Source organism: Perna viridis, chromosome 10 (genome assembly GCF_037379345.1).
Source record: "Perna viridis isolate PV_CMFRI_1.1 ecotype Kerala chromosome 10, ASM3737934v1, whole genome shotgun sequence".
Classification (NCBI taxonomy): Eukaryota; Metazoa; Mollusca; class Bivalvia; order Mytilida; family Mytilidae; genus Perna; species Perna viridis.
Window position 1 is genome coordinate 35810609 of NC_142454.1, and position 24749 is coordinate 35835357.

At 33.0% G+C, this 24749-nt stretch overlaps 1 protein-coding gene across 2 annotated transcripts; it reads left to right on the top strand.

Annotated features, from left to right (window-relative positions):
• The first annotated feature begins 8223 nt into the window (after positions 1–8223).
• Positions 8224–22411, top strand: LOC148605592 (uncharacterized). Of its 2 annotated transcripts, none has more exons than XM_088549737.1 (12): positions 8224–8974; positions 9684–9872; positions 10558–10724; positions 11280–11353; positions 11901–11989; positions 12484–12713; positions 13363–13499; positions 14010–14135; positions 14532–14623; positions 16024–16107; positions 20529–20672; positions 22194–22411. In XM_088549737.1, the coding sequence occupies exons 1-12, from the start codon at positions 8498–8500 to the stop codon at positions 22320–22322; spliced, it is 1938 nt and encodes a 645-aa protein (XP_088405863.1). In that variant the 5' UTR covers positions 8224–8497; the 3' UTR covers positions 22323–22411. The 2 variants fall into 2 exon arrangements, with proteins under 2 accessions (XP_088405863.1, XP_088405864.1); XM_088549738.1 differs by having other exon boundaries at positions 9696–9872.
• Positions 22412–24749: the final 2338 nt, after the last annotated feature.

Below are 24749 nucleotides of genomic sequence, written 5' to 3' on the forward strand. Positions count from 1 at the left end.
AGTAGCTTTCACTAAAAAGTACTTCGTCAGTCTTAAACTTATTACCAAATATCTGAAAGTTATCGGTTACCACATTTCGCTTAGAACAGAAACATAGATTTTTAATTTTATATCTAAATAATTTGTTTTTATTAATATCACAGGTGTATCACAGAATGTAAAAAAAATATACATGTAAACAATAATAATTTTTGAACGATGTGTGACTGGAACGTGATCGACGAAAATTGGAACATGAACAACGATCGAGTGATTGTGGGATGATGTTCACGACGAGCTCTCTATATATATATAATTGAAAATTCAGTAAATTTTGAAATAAAGATTTATTTCCTGATCGGATTAGCTAATTTACATTAGTCACACTGTTTCATTTATTAATCGCGGAATTCCTATTCTAATTACGTCACACAGAATAGAAAGATTTAGTGTCAGGAACTGTCCAGGGGTATGACAGTTTAAAACAGCTTTTCGTATTTTCTTCGACAGGAAGACTCAGGACAGTTTCTGTCAGGATCTGTCATAGAATATGACAAAATGTGTCCTGACCCAGAACAGCCTCTGTCAGACCCTGTCAGGATCTGTCAGGATTTCTGTTCTATCTGCTGTCGTAGAACAGAAATCCTGACAGATTCTGACAGAATTTAAGAGTGGTTAGAAGTGATCGCAACAGTAAGAGGTGGAAGTCATTCACGTAAGCGTCAGTTGTCCTCAAACGCAAGTGATAGTATGAAACTCAACTTGACCAAGATCATCTTTAGTGTCTCGCAAAGGTATGACTAGTCACGATCAGTCGAACAGTCCCCATGTTACATTCAAAACACAAGGTGAATCTTTTAACACGACAGATCTAGTCCAGAAAACAGTCACACAACGAAGTGTTATCAAAGCAATCATTCCATCAGTTGTACTAGAAATGAAGAATGAACTTATATCTGAATTAAAAGATGAAGTAAAATCAGTTATTTCAGAAGCTGTAGCAACTGCTATAGCCCCCCTTCAATTGGTTGTGAGTGATCAGAACCTGAAAATTGAAAAGCTTTCGGCAAATAATAAACAAATTAAAAAGTTAATGGATGAAAAGTGTGATGTTGTAAATGCCAAGTATGAGAATTTTAGAAACATTGCTAATGCCACTGCTAAATACATGAATGATAACAAAAATATAACCTAAAAACATACTACACTTGTAAATGACTTTAGAATCGCAGCTCTAAAAATAGAACTAGCGAATTTAATATTAGAACAACAAGCCCTAAGATATGAAAATGAGACAATTAAGTCCCAATTTTCAGCTGTCCGTAGTAAGTATGAGGACCTTGAGCAGTATGGACGAAGGAACCCACTCCGATTTCATTTTGTTCCAATAAACAGAGACCAGCTACAAATGACTGATAATGTTATAGGGGATATTGTTAACAACAAGCTAAATCTAGAACCCTGAATCACTGCTGATGACATCAATCGCTCGCATATTATTGTTGAAATTAAAGGTGGTAAGTCCCAACTCATATGCTGTTTTAGGAACTGGAAAATCAAAAACGCAATATAAATGTCGAAGAAGAACCTCAAAGACAATCCTGAAAAAAAACCCTCATTACTGAGAATCTTACAAGAACCAGACAAACACTTATGAAACAATAGTATAACCATCGCCGTGATAACGACATCAATTCGTTTTTGACATCTGATGGTAGCATTTTTATTGTAAAAGAAGAAGGGACAGGCAGAATTCTCACCAAGAACAAAGAAAATATTGTTGACCTTATTCGCTAACCTTGCTGACCTTACATCATGATTTGATATATTTCTCGGAATGTTTGTTTACACCTTTTTTCACGTTTGTTTAATTAATTGATCGACAGACTATTTTTTTCAGAAATTAATGCTATATATATCTTGTACAAAAAACCTTAACATATTAACAACAATTTGGAATAATTAAACTTACTTTAAATGATAATGTTAATTAAGCCACGTTTATATTAAATCCACGAGTTTCTCTACCGTTGCCTACAATTACGGGGGTTTACTATTTTTTATGAATGGGCTTCAATTAGATCACGTGATAAATTAAAGGTGCACTCGACTATTAAAGGAGATAGCAGACAAAAATGTATTGATATGCCCCGAAATGCTTTTTTTTTATTTCTGAAATAATTTGCACGTAATCGCCTTATCAAGAGGTATCGTACTAAAATGCACCCACTATATATATATAACTGTTCTTTTTTTCAATTTTGTACTCTCTATGCAGTTTCAGTGTGGCAAATCGGGCTTGTGAGAGATTCATTGTCGTGCACCGGTTTTTTTATTGTTACTATAATTCTTGTTTTACAATTTAAAAATGGGTGATGATCTATTTTCAGATAGAGCTTCAATAGGCCGTTTTTACTGTAAAGCATATTGCCGTTTGACAAGAAAAAATTGTTTCATGGTACGAAGGCAGACTATTTTTTCTATTTTCTGTGTGTGATTACTAATGGTATGTTCAGTTGAATTAAATTGTATTATACTTTTTTATGTAATCCCTTGCCGACAGTCGTTATACTTAAGTTATTTTTTTCCATTTGAATGCCCGAAGTATGCGCCGCAAAATTGGCTATATAGATAGCATATGTAATGAAGCTGATATTATTTGCTTGTCTGAAACACACTGAGATGATTATGTTAAGAACAACGACATACTTATTGAAGGTTATTGTCATAATCAATTCAGAAAAGACCGTAACAGTTCAGGGGGTGGGATTGCGGTCTATATCGGTAAGGTATTACAGGCTAATCGCCGACAAGATCTAGAATTTGAAAGTGATGCCCTTTGGATTTAACTTGTCTTTTCGAAAGAAAAAAAAATATTAGTTTGTGTGGTTTATCGTCATCCAAATGAAGTCCCCGAGTTTTGGGATAAATTCCATCAGACCATCAAAATGGCATTAGATTCATCGTCTAGAGTGATTATAACAGGAGATCTAAATGTTAATTTCTTTCAAAACGCAAATTTCGTATAAGAGACTTGTATGGGACTTAAAAAAATATATATCCACAAAAACAAATACAAAAACAGAGAACTCATATTAATAACATGAAAAAATATAACAAAAAACAATTTTTCTTTAATGGAAATACTATACGAGATGAATTAGAAAGCACAAATTCTAAATACTATTGGTCCTTGATAATAAAATTCACAAATGGTATTGCTGGAATTTCTAGAATTAGTGAGTTGAAAAAGGAAAACGGTGAAGTCATATCTGATGAATAAGAGAGCGCATGCCCTCTCGATAATTATTTTTCTTCTATATTGACAATTAATGATACTGGTATTCAAACATCTGATTTTGAACAGCGAAAGAACGCATCTATTGATACATTTATCGTTTCTCCTGAAGATATTAAAGACATTCTTAAAATACTCAAACTTGGTAAAGCTCCAGGACCCGATTCAATCAGTCACCATATGCTTACAAAGACCAAAGATACAATATATTTTCCGTTATCTGTGCTTTTTGATATATCCAACAGCCAAATTCCCTGAACTGTGGAAAACCGCGACCGTGATCCTACTTTTTAAAAAGGCTCCGTTCTTGAAACTCTGCTTTTTCTTGTTTATATTAATGACATAGCTGATGCTCTCATCAGTTTTTCCAGACTTTATGCGGATTACACTTCGCTATCATACTCCGCACTATCGTATTCTACAATTGAAGATATAATGAATTTCGACCTAGGGAATATAACAACGTGGTCTGAAAAATGGTTAATAAATTTTACGTCCTAGAAAACCAAGACTTTAATCATTTCTAAACGCAACATAACAGAAGACATTGATTTATTATTTGAAAAACCAACCCATTGAATTTGTTCCGTCTCATAAACACTTAGGTCTTACGTTTGATTCGTACGAGATGTTTTCAACCCATTAAGATTATACAATATGCTGGCAAAAATATATCCGTTCTTAGAAAACTTAAATGTGTTCTTTGTAGAAAATATTTAGCTAAGATTTATCTAACTTTCATTCGTCCAGTCATGGAATACGCTTCAGAAGTCTGGGACGGGTGTGGTCTTGATGTTAAAAACAATTTTAAAAAAATTGCAACTTGAAGCTGGGCGTAACAGGATTACCTATTTTTGTCAGGAAGGAATCGATTTACTATGAAACAGGTTTGGAGTTATTGGAAGATAGAAGAATATTCAAATGTCTTAACATGTTTTACTCTATTCATAACCAACAGTGTCCACAATACTTAAGCGATCTTATGCCCCCAGTTAATAACCACATTTTGTCGTATAATTTACGCAACAGTGCGGTTTCTACCATACCCCACTTCAGATTAACTAGTACCGAAACGTCATTTTTTCTATTCAAAAGTAAGAGACTTGAATCAGTTAAATTTAGAGAGAAGAAATGCAAGAAACATAAACATTTTCAAAAGAATCCTTAAAGGACAACGGAAAAAAACCTTAAATACTTCAATTTTGGTGAAAGGAAAGTTAATTTTATACATATCAGGCTAAGAAACATGTACAGTTCTCTAAATGCTGATTTATATCGCATAAATGTAGTGCCAACCCCTTCTTGTAGTTGTGGGCATCCTTTCGAAGATTGCATCCACTTTTTTATGGAATGCAATTTGTATAATGAACATAAAAATTCCCGGTTGGCATGGTTAGGCGATTTTAACGTAACAATAGAATTTCTGTTGGCTGGTGGCGACAGCCTCACATACGATGAAAACACGGATAGTTTACTTGTGTTCAAAATTTTATCAAACGAACTAAAGGTTTGAATAATACTGCATGTATATATGAAATGACTATCTCTCACGTCACTACCCCCTTTTATTCCATTTCCTTGTTGTAGTTTCATATCGTTCATGTTAATTTGCATTAAATTTTCCTTTTCTATTGTTATTTTTAATTTTAGTCATATCTAATTGCCGTCATTATGCATTCTTTGTAATTATTGTTTGTATGGGTAAGGACCTCTATTATGTTGTTATAACTTAAGTCCAATCCCTTTGCTTGTTGAGCAAGTAAATATGTTTAAACTAAATGATACAAAAAAACAAAATTCAGATTTTTTTTCATGATACAACACTAGAACAGTTATCATAAGTTTGTAAAACTTGTGTCCTATCCCTTTTGTAGAGTTAACAAATAAAATTGTTGTAAACTAAAACAGTTATCCGTGTTTCAATATTTCAAGATTTATTCAAGTTAAATAATAACCGATTCACCTTTAAGCCATTGTACCATACATACTTGGATTAAAACAAACGTTACCCATTTGTGAATCTTTTATCTGTAAACATCAAAACCTGTTTGTTCTTAACATTCTTGCAATGCTTGATTTTTCCTGTTTCTTTTATGGATTTTACCGTGTAATTAATGTGAAAGTGTACCTCCTGCACTATAAATGTACAAGAACAAAACAAGATTACAAAATGGCTTTTGTCTTTCATTTAATCAAAATTGCTATGAAATTGACTCTTAAAAGATTCAATATCGAGCGAATAATAAGATTTCGTAGCAAAAGTAAATGTAATTAGACGAAATGTTAATTCAATATCGAACTATCATTAAGTTATGTGTTTTTTTCTTCTCTGATGTAAATTTCATAAAATGAAAATCCTTTTAAAAGGACGACTTTTAGATCAGTAATATTTCCATTAACACAACTTTCATCCCTAATTCATTATTTCTTTTTCACATTAACCTGGGAACAATCCTTAAATTGCGTTGACATTGCGTTGAGATTTTCCAGTATAAATCATTGCTACGTATCATGTTATCTAGCTTTCATGGATTACGCAAAATCCATACAACTGTCAGACTTTAACACACATAGATTAATGGCAACAACTACACCTGCATGCAAATCTTATATGCTGCTTTCGTAAAGAAGAAAAAATATTTTTCTTACATTCATAATTCTCCACTAACTTTGAAAGAATAAGAATTATATCATAATCGAAAAACGACATTCGTAAGCAACAATAAAAAAAAATAATAAAATTAAAGAGTCCTTGATAAAGTTTTGGAGTAAGTAAACAAACATTTTATTATTTTAATTGCCTGCGTTCAGAGTTGTTGACACTTATAAAGGTAACCAAATGCAACAAATATGATGGAGTCGAAGTTACTACGTATTAACTTGGAATGTATGACTCGCAATGTAGACGAAATCAGCAGTTTTATTATTCATTGATCTTTGATACTTTCGTGTATTGCACATAGTTTGTAAGTGTAGTCAAGGGAACCAAGGTTATAGCGGCAATCAAAAGAATGAAATCCAGGGACAAAGAACAAAGTAACTAAAATCATACATACAAAGTAACAAAAGCAAATGAGCAACTCGGACTCAGCAAAACTGGGAGCATGGACCAGGTGCACGGTAGGGTTAGCGTCCTCTGCTTTTCTAGAAACACCCACCGAGTTGCTCATAAAAAGTCCGGGGTAGACAAACGAGGAAAGAAAAACTATGACCCCATAACGATCCACGAGTTCATGATGTAGTGATTACTTCAATCTTGTAGCAACATAACCCTGTTCCAGAATCCTATTGTTAGAGTTCTAACGCGATACAAAAAGTCTGCGTAGTTTCGGAAAGCTCTGGCATAACGTATGAGTTGTGATATGAACACTCCATACGCAGGAGCCGAAGGGATGTTGCCACAGATGAAAGGGAAGTTGACAATTCTGAATGAAAAGTAATCACGTTTGTCGTAAAGTTTTGTCCTTTTTTCCTTTACCATCGATTTCTAAGTATAGGTCAAGATATGAGGATGACTTCACAGTGTCCTTTATCTCAAGTTCTTTTGGGTAGATGCGATGTATCAAATCCCCGAAATTAGGATCGTTTAAAGATAATACGTCATCTATATAGCGGAAACTGAGATTGAAGGATCTAGCTAAACGATATTCTTTCTTTCTGATCAGCTATAAAGTCAGCCTCATAAGAGTGAAGGAATAGGTCAGCAAGTTATGTAGCACAATTTGTTCCCATTGGAATGCCGGCTGTTTGTTGAAAAACACGTCCACCACACTGGACAAATATGTTGTCGATTAAAAATTCCAGCATTTTGTAAACATCTTCCTCTGTATATTTGGAAGATGACTTGGAATTATTTCTTACAAAGTATGAGGAATCTCTACCAAGAACTATATATTTGTATCTAGGTGTACCATCTTTTTTTGAAAAAAAAAACGATGTATAATGTTTTAAGTCGGGATTTTAACTGAGTTTAGGGAATAGAAGTATACAGTGTTGAAAAAGCATAGGTTTTAATGTTATTATGTTCAGATAATAGTCTGGAACTGATTGTCTCCTAAAAAAGCTTTCGAATTTTTCAGGATTCACATTGAATTAATACCACTACGGGAGTAATAAGTGTTGTGGTAGGACTGCAGACCCTCTTTGATAGTTGTGAGTATGGAAGTTAAAAGTTTTGAAAGAGGATTGGTGGTACATTTTGCAGATCCAGCTATGAAACGTTGTTTGTATGGATTCTTGTGGAGTTAAGGAATCCAAGACATAAACGGTAAATCACAATCATCGTCCTTGGCAGAGAGACCAAAAGAGGATAGCACAGATTTATGGTTTTCCACCATATCTTCTTTGGAAGAGTGGTAGCAGTATAGGTCTTATCACTGCTATTATTTTCTACGTCTACCTCTAATAATAAACATTAGATATAAAACGGTTTGCAGACAAAAACAATGTTGTGTTGGGCTTTGTCTGCCGTAAATTAGGTAATCAGATCTAAAATACAGTAAAACCTGTCTTAACGGAATCCTGAATAATATAGAAACATTTTTCAACCAAACTTTACATCAATAAAAAGGAGTATGTTGAACCTTGGTAAACGAAAAACTGAATATTTTTAAAGTCCAAATGTGTTCAATTTAGACAGGTTTAGCTGTACAAAATTCCTCAATTATTTTGTGATATTTTGAGGTTTTCACCGAAAGGTACACTGTAAAAAGCTTAGAAGAAAATCAAAACTGTAAGAGTTGGATTAAACAAATCAATACTATTGACAGATTTCGTATATAAACGATTTTATTTATTTGAAATTTAGTCCTGTCGACTTAAAATAATACCCACAGCCATTTATGACGTCTTAAGTCGTTGGTAAATTTGATTTAATGCTAAAAGTTATTAAAATGTTTAAAGTTCCAAAGGAATTGTTCCTGATAAGCGTAAAGGTTGGACATATTCGACGGTTTATATTACAAATAACATGACCGTAGATTACAATATGATGGAAATTATACCTCTGGTATTAAGTTTTGTGTTTACAGAAGATGTTATCATTTGGTTATTAGAATCCGTGTCTTTTTATGCTCTCGAAGATTTAATTTATTTATCACCATAAACAGCAAATTAACCCTCAAGTGTTGTATCACAGTGTTTTAGTTTAACAATGACAATAAGTGAGATATGTTATACTTACTATAGTGAATACTTGACTATTTCTTCTACACATCTATAATGAATTCTAGAGGGAGAAAATTTAGTGATTTTTCTGAAATTCTGAACAAACAGACGATCGAAAAAGGTCGCAGCAAGTCAGACGCCATTCAGGTACAGAAAACTAGGCGAGTTAGTTTTGACGTATTCGGCAGAAAAAGTTATGACGCCCAAGCCACTGAAGGGCAGTTCGGTGATAAAAGGACAAGTGTTGCTGTGACAAAATTGTCGGACTTACGACTTCCATCTATCGTCAATAATACAATCAATCGCCGTTTGAGTTTGAATGTCTCAAAACCTATTTTTGAATCAACGCCTTCCGATGCATACAGTACTTCTTTAAGTGACAAACGATCACTGTTGAAAACTAGATCAACACAAAATTTTGAATCTAAATTAAAAGGTCAAGGACAGATGAATAAAAAAGGCGGTAAAAAGATGAGAAAAATTATGTCTGTTGATAACTTCTTTCCTCCCCAGTTCAAAAATAGGATTCTGGTAGGTATCTTAGTTTCTGTAGGAAATCTGTACTAAAATCTTGAAAGCTATTTTGCATGTTTATATCATTGGACTTTGTTTTTAAACAACATAGAAATAAAAATTACGAAAGTAATGTTAAAGTACAAAAGATAAACAGGGGACATGTATGAGACAAAATGTAATGTTGGAGAAAATAAGTAACATGACTAAGTTTTATAAAGATAGAAATGGCCGTAGAATGTAGACTACGTGCGCCATAGTCAATCATATATTTTGAATAGCACCATTTTCTTATATTTATTTTAAAATTTGACCATTGCTACATCATTCAAACTAGACCAAAAGGCTTCAAAGCAAACAAAAACAACATTCAAAATAAGCTTTCATAATGTAATATAACATGCTTAACTTCTATAAAATAACATTTAAGGTATAAACGACATTACGAGTTAGATATGGTTACCTAACTAACAGTACGAAAAAAGATAAGTGATATTTCAATAATATAGTTGCACGAAATGAGTTCAATTATTAAATTAAAATGGGATAAAGGTGATATTTTCTCTACACAGAAATGCTTTAGAGGCTACATAAGATTTAGATGCAAAGGTTAATACAATTATTAGTTACATAACAGGTGTCAAACAGAAAATTCAAACACGTTTTTTGAAAAGTATATTTGGCGATTAAAGGTTCATTTGTAATATAAATCATTGATTTGTTTTAGCCACTTTTAAAGTTTAGACGAGCTGTTAGAACTGTCGTAATTTTACTCCGTGTGATAACGACAAATGAAAATACATCACGAAATGAAGTGTTATCGTGGGCACACCATGATGATGTATCGACGACGAAACGTCTATATGGTCTGCACGGTTTAAGTTTTGACCCAAAACACTATGCATCCAGAAAGGAGGTAACTATTAAGATCTATATTTAAGAGGTATTGGAAGTTGCCACCTAAACGCAAACAAAGCGCAAAATGTTTCATTTTTCCAAGAATTGGACAATTTTAATGATCTAATGATATACACTTAGTATATTATAATACGAGAACAAAACACTGATTTCTACTGATACAGGGGGAATAAGACAAAGTTAGAAGAGCAGAGTATGTAGGAAGCTTTAAGCTATATCATAGATCTTATCAACCTTGAAACTGTTTTACTTTTTTATTTATAGATTAGTAGTCTATTGAAATGATTAAGCATCTCTTGTACCTAAGTTAACATGAACTGAAATGAAATGTAGTATTTAATGTACCAATCTCACCTTCTCTATCACATTTCATATATTACCAGAGAATGTTATTAAAACGTAATAGCTATTAGAGAAATAATATGAAATTATTCAAATTAAACCAAAACTCGTTGATGCACGATAGAATAAACATCACGTTAGAAACGTAGTGATATTACTCCAATATTCTTATTTGTTGATATTCACACGATAAGTTCAATAAAAAGAGATGGCAACGTATCGTTCCATATCTGTTCGATTAACATGCAGTAGGGTAATCACAAGGACTTATTAAGGAAATAACAGTGGTTTGAATTCTAATTGAAGATTGCAAATAATTCAGAAAATGATTATTTTAACAGGAACGATTAGGCACTGAGGCAATATTGATACTCAGTATGAACCCAGAAGAAAGAACAACAGAACAGTGTAAACAAGCCTTGTTAGCTCTCAATCATACAGTCAAAGCTTTTGGAGAGTTTCCAAAATCCATGCAAACATCCCTTGTGCGAGTGGGATGGTATGAAAAGTAGGCCATTCGTAGCCAAGGTTAAAATGTTGCAAACTGTGTTTAAGTTCCACGGAATTGAAATTATAGCTTTTATTTGGTTATTAACAGTTATAAATCCATTATCGGGTATTTTTTCATACATATGCATCACTTCATTAAAATGGAAACTCATTTAACGAGAAGACAAAAAAAAATAAAAAATAAAGAAAAAAAATACAGTCACATCGTCTAAACCTTTACTTGATTGGCTTAAGTCGTAAATTTACTCTGACCAGGTGTCAAGTCAACATAATTCCTTGGTATGAGAGGAAACCCGTTACTGACAAGTTTCCTAACAATTTTGATATACAAAACTGGTTATTTTCGTCGCCGGATCAAATAAAAAATAACAAATTGCAACATTGGCGAAGTCCTACGTGATCCCTGTTTTCATATAAACATATAATACTTTGACTTAAGCAAAACAAATAGAAAGCTCATAATGTAAACATATTTTTTAAACTTAAACGATATGATATTTTTCGTATCAAAATCGAAAAGTGGCAGTTTTTTTTTCTAGTTATTTTTTTTAAGATATGAAGATAAACGAGTGATCATTCGTCAAGGAAATATTGCTGATAATTTCTACTTCATAATCTCTGGAACTGGTATGTAAACTCTTTAGAATAAATTTATGATTATTTTTTACTCCATTCTGCTGCAACTTTGAAATATGTCTGTCAAAAATAGTTATGAAAATTACGACTACTCTTGCGTAACAAAGAGAGGTGGTCATTCGTCGAATCGATACTGGGAAATTAACGTTGCTCTAACCAGTAAAATTAGATGTTACAACGATCGTTGCATTAGAACTGTTTATATCAGTTTAGAAAATAACGATACTGCAAGTACCAACCAATTGGCGATATCACGGTGAATCGCCATTTCAACAAACCTTCGTTTGTGTCAAAAGCACACATGACGCTTATATTTCATACTCGGTGTCCTTAAGACAGTCAGTATCTAGGTCACAGATATATTTAAGAGTCATTGATTTTTTTTTTACTAAAATGCACATTTTTGCAGCAACGTTTTGCTTATGTGTATTGTTACATGATTTCGTACTTAAGCAGCAACGAATCACAATAATCTAATGAAATTTTTGCACAAATAATTTAAAATTAATTCATATAAACAATTTTTGAAATTTTCTAGCAATAGTAACGCTAATTGAGACTGACGAGTCTTCCGAAGAAGGGGTTGTAAGAACCAAAGCTGTACTAAAGAAAGGCAACAGTTTCGGCGTAATTAATCATTCAATTATTTTTTACAACTTTCCTTACCTGTTTACACTTAGTTTTATTGTCTTGCAATATATATATATATATATATAGAAAATGTTAACACTACCTGGACATATTCATAATGTGTCAGCATTGAAGAACAAGCAATTCTGTTTTATTGTTAAATTATATATACTGTTAATGTTTAAACTTAAGTATTGTGTCGACAATATGAACAAAACAGTAAGAGGGGCTCTGTTCTTGGAATTGTTAATATTTCAAATCGTTTCCTGTAATAATGGTGTTGTCATGACTTACTCACAACAGGGAACAAACCACATTCAACAACGTAATGAAAAGACGACATTATAATTAATTAACTTCAGTGCCTTTACACTAATTTGGTAAGCATCCATCGAGCATTTATCTCTATGAAAAAGAAATAAACAATATTGAAAGCAAATGATTTAATGTTATTCAAAAAACATTGTCTGAGGTTTATCAGTTTAAAATAGGAACTTGCTTTGATGCATGGATCCCGACGTACAGCAACCGTGACATGTAAGAATGAGGTAGAGTTACTTGCAGTGTGGAGGGAGGACTTTATTGACATTTTTATGCCTCACACCGATAACAAGGAGCCAGAGCATATAAAATTCCTTAGATCCGTGATCATGTTGCGTGGATGGCCTATTTCACAACTTCCTTACCATGATCCTAAGATTTGTTGCTTTACATATTTTAGGTGTGTTTCATCTGTGATTATTAATTACACATACATAATTGTATGTTGAACACAATCGATAAGTTCTTATTTATTATACATAAAACATAGGATATATTAGGGTTCAAGCGTTTAACATTATTAAATTTCTATTAATTTCAAGACTTCCAGTTGAAATTATGTCCTATTTAATCATTTTATTTTCTTTTAAAACGCCACCAACCCCTTTTTATCAACCACAGCCTGAATAGAACAAAAACTGACTCTTAACATCTAACATTTTTTCTTGATCTCTTTAGTGGATTTGTTGAATTATTATATGAAATACGAGTTTAAATTATTATATTTGCACACTTTTTTTCCAATCTTGCATTATGAGAAAGAATAGATATCCTACAGAAACTTATAATTAGAAGATGATACTTATTTTGTTTTCTATGTTTAATTGTAGGAACATAGAGTTTAGAAAAAAACATACCTACACAAATATTTCTTTATGCATGCACGAACAAATATTACTTTATGAATATATATTCTTTGTGAAGATAATGATCCCATTTTATTGAAGTAGATCCGTTGTAAATCTATGCTACGTGAAATTTCATCGACTTTATAATGATCCATAATGGATAAAAAACGTTGGTGTTATTTCGACATTTGTACATTTCAGACGCGGGATATTGTTATGTCGGAACAGCAACTCCTCTGAGTGGATTTACATCGTCAAGACCGGAAGCTGTAAAGTCTTAAAGGAGTTACAATGTACTAAACCTGTCAGTAACACAAAACAAAGTCACCAACAATATTGTAAGCTTATTCTGTTAAAACAAACTATCATGCTTAAATATAAAACATCAAGATTGAAATATCGTCTTTCATTAACGAAAGATCTGACCAGTCTAAACACCTTGTAATGCAGAAATAAAGGATGTGGAAAACTGTCATGCGATTTCAAGGTTTATGAAAATGAGCTGAATCATTCTTTTAAAATAAAATTTGAAAATTGTAAAAATCCATTTACCATTCTAGAAAAAAATCGATGTTTTGAAAGACATAAAAGTATAGTCAAAATGAAAGGTTTTATTTTAACAGGTTCTTTCAAACAAAATAAAAACTAACAAACAAAAAAAAAACAAAAAAAACAAGAAACAAAAAAACAATGAAACAATTGAATAATTACACAAAAAATGAAATTAAATAAACAAACGTTTCACCGAGTTGTATTCTGTGAACTAGTTAAATGATTTTTTTTATAACTTGTCGATTACAATATAAAAATCAGGCTCATCTGGTGTTTCCATCAAAATATTTTTGTAGATTGTCATCCAAACAATAGTTCGAAGCCAGTAGACAAAAACGTTAAAAAGATAAAAGACAAACGTAAATCACCGAAATGTTCATCTCAAAATATCTTAAGAATCCTAAAAGGACCGATATCTGAAGGTAAAGCATAATTTTTTTATCGAAATATCTGTTTTTTAACATTCGTAAAGAAAAGTATAAACTTGTTATTCCTGACTATCGAACATGAACCATAATATCATACTTTCACAGAAAATGAAATTTGATTACAAGCACAAAAGTTGAATAAGCATCTCTTCATTACGGATCAAGTTCAAACAAACACTGGAAAATTTGATCTGATACAAATGTCGAAATCATATGCATTTCGAAAATTTAACACTCTGAGACCAATTAGGACTAATGCTACGCTTGAAAATAAGATTTTGTAGCGATAAGAATGGAAGAACAGATTTGAAAGTCTTTTTTTCCTACACAAAACAAATTAATGAACTACATGTACTGTAAACAGACACTATGTCAAAATATTCTTTTCAGCAAAACACAATGTTGAAGAGCATAAGAGAATGCTAGAAATGATACACCAGTTACAGATGAATAAACTTCAATACAATAGTAGTCCAAAAAAGGTTAGAATATGTTATACTCAATTTCTTTCAATCAAATCTCTTGGTAGATAAATATAATACCTAGGTACAGACAAATTAGAATAAGCGTTAGGCAGAAACTACAGTAAGCATGGACAAACATTGTCGACCTTTTCAATTATGACATACAATGGCCGGCCGTGGGCTGACATGTTCATGCCGGTGGGGTTTTCTTGACATATACACGTATGACATATTCTCGTTGTATTAAATACACTTTAAAACAACACATTTTGATTTAATGTGAACGACTTAGGATGATGATTCAAGAGATAATTTTTTTTTTAAAATGCCTTTCATCCATGCGACAATCTACAGCTTTTTATTTCCTATTTCAAAAGCCAAAATTACCCTCCTTCAGTACGTTCTTTCTGAAATGTTACACGCTACAAGCTTAGTGTCAACTATTTGTTGGAAGCATTTCGTTGATAAATTCCCGCAATATGCAAAAGTATTTCACCATTTAAGTATTTTTTATGATTACATGGGCTTGTTTTCTTTAAACTTATCAAAGACTAACTAGATCTTTGCAATAAAGAAGATTGCAGACAATCGTTAGTTAAATTCCGAGCTAAATTACTGCTTTTAAGGCATTAGTGTGTTTATTGGATTGGTGGCAGAAAATAGTACCCAAGTGTAGTGAAATACCTCTTTGTTTCTGTGTTTTGTTTGTTTGTTGGGGTTTAATGTCCGAGCAGCAATATTTCAGCTATATTCAGACGATGAACATGAAATTGATGATAAAATGAACATGAAATGATGATGAAATGAAAAAGGGATGGGACACAAGAACAATGGGGTCGACAAATTTTGATTGACACTGGAAATAGGGAAAGGTGGGTAGGGTCGGGCAATTTAGCCTCCTGTGGCGGAGCCCTATGGTTCCCACTCCGGGAGAATACCACAGTAGGGTTCTTTAACGTGCAAGGAACGTGGCATCTTCCCCAGCACGGTGCACCACTATGGTTTGCGGTCAGGTTTTCCGTATTATAGCCTGACAACCCCAGCATGTAACACGCCAGGGGAACCCCATTCCACCACCTGGGGCACACATCCCAGTTGCTCTGTGGGCAGAGCGCCCTAGCCCCCGGCTACGGTTCTGAGCACTATTTGGTCGCCTTTTACGAGAAGCTTAGCGCTGCTGCAGGCCTATTCTTTTAACAACCGGACCTGCACAGGGATTGTTTCTGTGAATTAACACATAAAACATCAGATTCAGCGTGTAAGACTAGTCCTGAGATGCATGAAATATATGCATTAGAACGTTAAACCGCAATCAGTCGGTTAATCTGAATTGACTCAACTGAAAATTTCGGTCCAAGCGTACATGTTAATTTCCTGTATTTTTATGTGTATTTAACAACAAACTCTTTTGTCTTCAGCATTCGGCTTCTAGTGCATCAATTCAACAAAGGAAGAAGAATGTGTTTGTCCATATACAAACATTGGTACCTAGAGATACATATGTATGTCTTGATTTCATGTAATATTTAAAGGAAAATTAAACGAACTTTAAAAGATAAATTCAATAGTTTAAAGTAAAATTAGTTTTTCATTAAATGAAAACTTACCACTGTAATTTTTGAGACGGTCTATCTGCACAGCTAAACGACAGGAAGAAAATATAAAAAAAAACTTTGAGACTACCCAATATGGTCAGTCACCCTTAACCGGAACTACCCACTAACTCATATTCTGTTTTCTCAAAAAGTACTTATTAAGGGTATGAAGGGGAGGAAAAGTAGGGTGGGACCTATAATTTATACTAGCAAGTATTTATTTAATAAAATTTAATTTCACTTAAAAAAATTGAAATTTTATAACAATAAATATCTTACCACTATTATGTACAAACGTATATCGTTAAATCCCTTTAGAGATGATGGTGGAAAATTGATTATCTGCGCAGCTACTATGGGTCCCAAAGAGCAAAGGCTATAAGCATTAGTCGCCATAGAACGTAGGTAATTATTGATAAAAGAACTCTAACAATGCCAAATATTTGCAGATAAAAGATCTAAGATTGAAGCTGAGTTAACAGAGCCCAAGAAAAATATAAAGCTCATACTACATCCGCTTTCACAGAAGTCGGTGACAAAGTATGATCACCAGACACTTCATAAGCTAAACAAATGGTGTTGACTATAGCCACCTAGAAATAGATTTAGCTGAAATATTCTGAACACTATTATTATCAGGCACAAATAATTTAGAGTTAGAAGATAGGCGTTTGTGCTGGGTTCTCTTAAGATGGATATTAACAATCCTTAAAAGACAAAGTGAATCAGAATCAGATGTATTAGAAGAAAGTACTTGAATAATGATAGGATCTGCACCTTTACTAGGAAATTGATTTTACACCTAAAAGAGGGTCTGTTGACAAATTAACAGAGGAATGAACTCCGTTATAACGTAAACAGGCTTCTACAGTAGGAAAAGCAAGTACTCATTCTACCCGAGGCTCTGGCTAATAGGAAACACTTTTTGTGAGAAAAACAATGAAGATCTACTTAAGATGCAGGTTCAAATGATGACAGTTTTAGAGCAGAACTAAACCTAGATTCCACTAAGAAATAAGTTTTTTTTTCCTGTCTTGGTCTTTCAAGATCAAAATTTCTTTACAAATAATTCAAATGATAATTGTTAGAGAAATCAAGCCCACCTGATAAAATGAGAGCTCTTAAAATAGCAGATTTATAACCCTTTATGGTGGACAGAACCAGTTTATTTTATTCTAAAAGAAAAACTAGAAAAGCTGCTAATTGGTGTTCAGGGATTTGATTGGATCCATCTCTGTCTTGAACACCAATCACTGAAGATTGACCACGTAACATCATAAACGGTTTTCTGTAGAGTGTCTGACAGCCTTAAAATATGTCTGGAAGTTCCTCCAGAAAAGCCTTTATGACGGAAGCTTTCAACAGAGTAACAATGCGTAAAGATTTTTGTTTTCTGGATGAGGACGCAGAATCCTTCCTTTGAACTGAGACACCATATTTGGTAGCAGTGGAATAAGTGGCGGATTTGCGCAAGACAGTTTCAGAAGAGCTGTGAACCATGCTTGTCCTGTCGAAGCTGTGACAATAAGAATGATCCGACAAGACTCCCGACTGATCTTTAAAGAACTTCGGAGAGAAACCCAAACAGGAAAAAAGCGTGGGCAAATATTCTTTTCTAAGAGAGAGACATTCTGTCGACTGCAAAGGCTTTTGGATCCGGTATTGGAGACACACAAGTTGGAGTCTGTGGTTCAGAGAAGTTGCAAACATGTCTATGTGATGACGACCCCACTGAAGACAAAGAAAATTGAAAATTCGAAAATGAGGTTCCCACTCTGTATTGACAGGAGCTAGCGATTTTGATATGCTGTCAGCTAATATATTGCAATGACCTGGAATGTGTCAAATGACAAGGTGAATCAGAAACCGAGCACAAAACTTATTTGCAAAGGGAAAACCGAGTGTAACCGTGAGTGCTTTCCTGATTCTGTATATAAGATTCAATTGTAGAGTTGTCTGAAGCTAGAATCAAAGATTTCTTAGCTAGATTCACCTTGAAGTGAAATAAGGCAAAAAAACCTGCTCTCATCCCTGAAAGGTTGCGGTGTACTTGTATTTGAGCAGGAGACCACAGGCTTGAGAAAATGTTTGAGAAAAACTCAATAACCTATACGTGTCTGTGTACAGACTTATTTGTTTCCACTTTGAATTGAGGAATAATTGAAAAAGTGTTCAGAATAGAAAGGTCTATTCTGAATGAAAATCACTAGATTTCTCTTAGGTACGAGAAAAAGTCTGGACTAATGCGCTGGTATTAGACAGGTATCCTGGACAACCTCTATGCTTTCGAAAGCGAGGAGAATCTTTCTCTGACAGAAGAGCATGTTTGCCTTTCGCTGTAGACTGCGACAGAAGGATTGTTGGAGTCACAGACAGAGAAGGTGGAGAGTGAAACTGTAGGAACAATTACCCCCCCCCACCACACACACACACACCACATACTGACAACACACAAGGATCTTGAATGATTTTTACTATCCCACTGGAATTAAAGGAGCCGGAATTTGAAGAAGTTCTATCTCTTTTGAAGTTTTCAGTAATAATGGAGGGGGCAACAACCTACCTTTGATTCCTAGATTTATTACCAGTATTCTTTTTGAAAGAATATTTGGTAGAGGTCGGATTGGAAGTATGACCTGTCTTACCAACTTTTCTCGTATTGGGAGCTGAGTGATTATAGTCAGAGCAAGAACACACAGAAAATGTTCCACGGTCACATGAACGTTAACTTTCACCGAGGAGGCTTTGCAATAAACTCATCTTGAAGGTCTTTAACAGAAAGACCAACAATCTTCTCCGTCAAAGGAGAAGACATAAGAGAATCTTTGACAAAATCTGTCACAGAAGATTTCTCCAAAATTTCAGCTCTTTTAGAAAGAGCGTAATTAAAAAAGAGAACCCATAAAGAGAAGCTTAGAAACACCAATAGCTTGATCTACCTGTAAAAGAAAGGATTTGATCTCATTAAATTCTGAATCCTCATAACCTTGGAGTAAGGGACCCCCTGCAGTGAGAAAGAACTACAAAGTACAGGAAAAAGATGAAGCACCAAAACCAGGGAACTTCCAAAACCTCAAAAGCAGTAACATTCTTCTTCACTCCAGCAAGAGTAGGCAAATCTTTTCTCTCAGGGGAGAATAAACTCGAGACTGCAATCATCTTTAGACTGAGATTGTTCCTACAACTCTAGAGGAGTAAGACTCTTCTGAGAAATAACGACACTAGGAGGAGGATTTTTTTCATCTTGGGAAAAATCCTCCTCCTCAGAGACCGGAGCAATTGGAAGAGTATCCTCCTCCTCACTCTCTTCTAGATCTTCATCAGATTTAGAGGAATGCTGTTTTTTGTCTCAGTCCTAGAAGTAGAATTAGATTCCAAAACTTAATATCTAGAAGAAAAACTCTGAAATTGAGAAGAAAAGACTGCTAAAATCATTAAAAAGCCTTTTAACTTCAGAAACAGCTAGTTGTTGAGAAGGGTCAACAGAAGGTATAACTGCACCGGAGATGTTAAAAGGAGCACTGGCAGGTGGTGTTGCACGAGAAGGTTGCATAAAGGGATCACCTGGATAACTTTAAAAAGAATAAGGCATATGCCACTGGGATTGAGGCCACCTAGTGAAAACTGAACTAGAAGGTGTATGAGCCTGAGGATTACCTTGTGAAGTACTCATCCGTACAGAGTTGAGCCCAGTTAAATAATTTGGAGTAATAGACGTAGGTACCATAATGTTTTTTAGGACGGGTAATTATGTGTAACACTACAAGAGGGTGAAACAGGCCTATTCTTGGTTCGAAGAACTTGGTCCTAGTTTAGGTTATTGCTTAAGTCTGGTACCGGTCACGGTAATTTGAACAAGAGAGGTGTTTATTCCTAACCGAAGAGTGTTCAAAAGAGAGCATCGTTCCCTGTAATATGATTAATGGGTTCATCTAAATCCATAAATTTACGAAGTCTTAATGTAAAATAAAAGGTCTCAAAAGTAATATGATCTATGTAAAATAGTACTACGTACTTATAGTTGAACAAAATAATAAATACACAAACGAATTATTTCCGGTAAGTGGTGATTGGCCATGCAGGGTGATCTCAAAGGTTTTTTTTACCTTGTCTTCCTGTCGTTTAGTTGTTCAGACGGACCAAATAAATGTGCAACTATAATAAGGTCAAAATGCAATAACACGTCAAAGATAAAAAAAAAAGATGATTAAAACCTTCTTTCTTCTATTTACTATATAAAAACCTAGAAAAAAAGAAAATACATCTTCCTTTATATCAAAAAAGAATCCATTTATTCAGCATTTTGACTTAATTGGTTTTTCTTCTAGGGTATGGAACAGATAGCTTTTGGACCTTTCACAAAGACAACTAATACTATTCTGATATCTGATGGAGCAGAGTGCATTCTGATAAGTCGAAAATTTTTCCTTCAACATCTAAAAGAAGGTGAACTCAAAAAGCTAAGAAACACGGTAGGGAAATTAAGTACTTTAATCAAATTATTAATGGTTATTTTTATGGACGAAAGCTAAATATAATGAGTACGATTAGTACCATAAATTTTTATATCACGTACGGTACAGAATTTATTTTGATATCATTTTAGATAAACTTTCCTAATTTTTCATAAAGATGACCTTAGACGAACATAATAAAAATTTATAAGATAAAAAATATAGGTCATCGAACTTAATTTCGAGATAATTGAGTCTAAATGTAGGCGGTTTTTACACCATTTTATATAAATTCTGTAAGGAATGTACATAGTTTCGCTTATTACAAAAAAACTGGTAGATACTAATTCTTAAAAATGTGTATAAAGAACTCTTATCTGACATTACTTCATATTCTAAAAAGAAATTGTGTGTGTGTGTGGGGGGGGGGGGCGGGGGGGGGTCACCGAACTTTATCTTGTAATATAAAAAAAACTACACTATAATGTAATGTTATTGTTTTGTTTCCAAAAATCTATATTTGTAAGGATCGTAAAAAACATTCAATTACGTGATTGATGGAACAACATCTATTCCACAAATACATTTTATTCATGAGCTTTTTTGTTATAACAATTACTTACCGGAAAAAAGAATCATTCATATTTCATTTATCATTATCATTGGTTTATCTTGATTTTATAAGGAAATAGCTTTTTCCTGTGTCCGATTATTTCCTGACAATTCCAGAAAAAAGATGAATTAACAATAGACAGACGTATTAAATGGGTAACATTAAAAAAAGCATCGCAATTCTTGTTGACATTGTTCTCAAATGATGCATACCCTTAAACAAAACGATTGAACTTTGTAAATAATCTGTGGATGTGTTATGATATGACAAACGCATTAAACGAGCAACATTGAAAAAAGGCTTGCAATTCTTGTTGGCATTCTTCTTAAAAGATGCATACACTTAAACAATTAACGACTAACGATTGTGCTTTGTAAAAGAATGTGTTAATAGACGACCCAGGCAGTGGCTGGCACATGTCAAATGTTGTTTTCAAGAAAATGCTATTCATTAAAAGTTACAAACTCAGTTTGAAACAATGAATGCTTGTACTTAAATACAATGAAACGAGTGAAATAAATTACATAGAAAGCACTTTTTAATGGAAAAAAACAAACCTTTTTGGTATGTGCATAATTTTTATGATTTTTATTGAACATTCAACTTTAATGAGTCGTGTACTTTTGATTAAGAAAAAAATGCCCGTCCTCCCTGAAACAATAAGTTAAATAATAAATTGGGAAAAATGGTAGATAGAACAGCTACAATCACACACACAAAGTAACACAATTAAATGAGCAACTCGGATTCTACTAAAAACTTGGAGCATGGACCAAGTTCACCGGTTGGGTAAGCGTCCTCAGCTTTTCTAGAAACATTCGCCGAGTGAAAATAGTCATGAAATAGAAATATGCTTCGCTAAAATAAGAGTTTATACAAACTTACTTATTCCCCTTAGACCATATATTTAATCCTTGTTACTTCAGCTTCAGCCTTTGCCATCAGATGAACAGCTCCAACAACAATTTCACGATACAACGAACTGGGAAGCATATAAAACAATGACAATCTACGAATTTCAATCGCAAAGAAAACTTATAAATACTTGTATATGATGCATTTGTAGTTAACATGTTTTGTCTATTCAAAAATTGATCTTTTAAAGTTCCAAAATGAAATTTTTAGATAAATATATTAGACATTTCTTTTGTTATTATAAGTTATTTTTCATCCTAAGGGTATCATTGTATGTACTAGATCAAATGTCATCAAAGACATTAGACACGGTCTTAGATTAATGTATAAATGTGTTTGTATCGGTAATATTTGTGACGCAGCTTAAATATGTTTCGCATTTTCGATATTACATTGCCAAAAGCTAATATCCAAAACGAAACTATTGTTAGTTACTCAAAGAACCAAAACATACAGTCAAATCTTTCTTATGTGATTTTCAAAGAGAGATTATGATCAAATAAGATAGGTGATATACATATACATGTTACTCTTTCATATAATGCATTTCATAGCTATATTATAATTATAGACATGTAGATAACGCAAAAAGCATTAAAAAAATATATGAAAAAAAGAAAACAATACGATCGAAGCTAATATGATCAAGGGATTCTTTTTTTTTTAAATATGCGTATGCATTAAAAGCACAAATGAAATATAGTTGTATTACAAGCGCCTATATTGCTGACTTAGAATAACAAAAGCAATCATATTAAGAAATGAACACTCCAAAAATGAACGGAAGAGTAATCAACGGAACCAGGGAACGAAGATACGAACAAAAATCATAATAATATAATCCAAGGATAGAGACCAGACAGAAAAAACAGACACATATGAACACGTATGAAAAAATAAACGCAAATGAACAACTCAAACTCCACAAAGAACTGGGAACATGGACCTGGTCTAAAATATAGTCTCCACCCGAACCAACTGAAAAAAACAGACATTTATAAGAGTCAACGATATGGAGAGTTAGAAACCTACCGAACTGAACTGGATATTTTGTTAAAATATAAAGCCTAATGAAGGCCGCGGGCACACTTTATTGATTGGAAGGTTTATTTTGATTTCAGCAAAATTCTTTTGACATGGGGTCTTAAATCATTTTTAAAAAGCTTTAAAAACAGAACTTAATGTTATATACGACAAATGTGTAAATAATTGAACTATTTATAGACTCGTTTAAAAACTCTAGGAGTAAAGCAAATACATCTAATCTGCATCTGTCACATTTAATTTCATGTCCTTATAAACATTTCAAACACATTTATACCGATCTAGTAAAACTTTGTCAAAAACTCTGTGCATGACCTTCATGCATGACAGTTTTAACTGTAAGTTAAATTTTCTGAAAACTTTTTGTTCAGCGTTCGTGCTTAATTGTTTTCCACTATCTGCAATATTTGTTTTATTTTATCTTATCTGAGATGTGTACGTTGATAAACTATCTTTATTTAGAAATTTGTATTTATTAGATAAAAGAATCAGTTTCTGTTGAAGATATATATATCGAAAATTATCATATCTGGAATAATAATGGATTCCGTGCTGATTAGTTGCTGAATAGTTACTAATATACACATGCATTTAAATTTACGGCTGTAAAAATGTATGTGGTATAAGTGTCAGTCTCTGTAAGAATACGGCAGTGCGTGAAAATGGTATGAATAAAGCCACCATTTTCTAAGTTTAATTCGACTATTTACACCATAAGAATCAAGGAAAAAAAGACAAGGTTTTTCATATTTTTTTTTTAGTAAATTGAGTTATAATTTCATTGAAATACAATGAACATTTTAAGGGTAGATAACTGTATCAAAAACCTAATTTTTCTAAATTATATTGAACAATTTCTTAGTGGGTCAAGTGATGCAGAAATTAAATAATGGTCTTTATCAAATAGAGAAATCATCTTTGAGTGAAACAATATTGTCAGATCGGTGTGTTTTTGACATGGATGTTTCCGATTTTTTCCCCATTTAGCCCGATTCTTACAAAAAACTTATACATGAATGATAACTATATTTTCTACTACATGTAATGATGCAAAAAATATCAACTATTATTTTCAATTTAATTAAAATTTTCAAAAAGATAAATACAACTTCTACTTAGATATAACCATAAACTTTGTCGAAGGTGTCAACAGTAAAAAATCATAAATCAAAATAACAACTTGTATGAACTAAGTTTTAAAGTTAAGTGGAGTATATAAGCATTGAACAGAAAGTGATGATTTATGTAACATATATTTTTAGATTATATAATCCTTGCACTTTTGAAAAATGATAGTGATAAGTTTTTGTTGTGATATTCCTTCTTTTTTAAATCAAAATGTTTTCGTTTTCCTTATTTAGGGAATGCAACAGTTGGTATTATTTTTATTAATTTAAGTAGTGTTAAAAATTGAGGCTACTTTTGCAGATATTGTATAGACATTACAGTACTCTAAGATTATAAGTACATTATATTTTGCATTTTTTGAAGTGTCAATTTAAGGTCATGGAATTCTTTAAGTA

Excerpts from the sequence above, each read along its gene's own strand:
- LOC148605592 (XM_088549737.1), top strand. The coding sequence starts at position 8,498 with ATGAATTCTAGAGGGAGAAAATTTAGTGATTTTTCTGAAATTCTGAAC. Across the intron at positions 9,873-10,557 it reads ACTATGCATCCAGAAAGGAG|GAACGATTAGGCACTGAGGC; the intron begins GTAACTATTAAG and ends TTATTTTAACAG. Across the intron at positions 11,354-11,900 it reads CTTCATAATCTCTGGAACTG|CAATAGTAACGCTAATTGAG; the intron begins GTATGTAAACTC and ends GAAATTTTCTAG.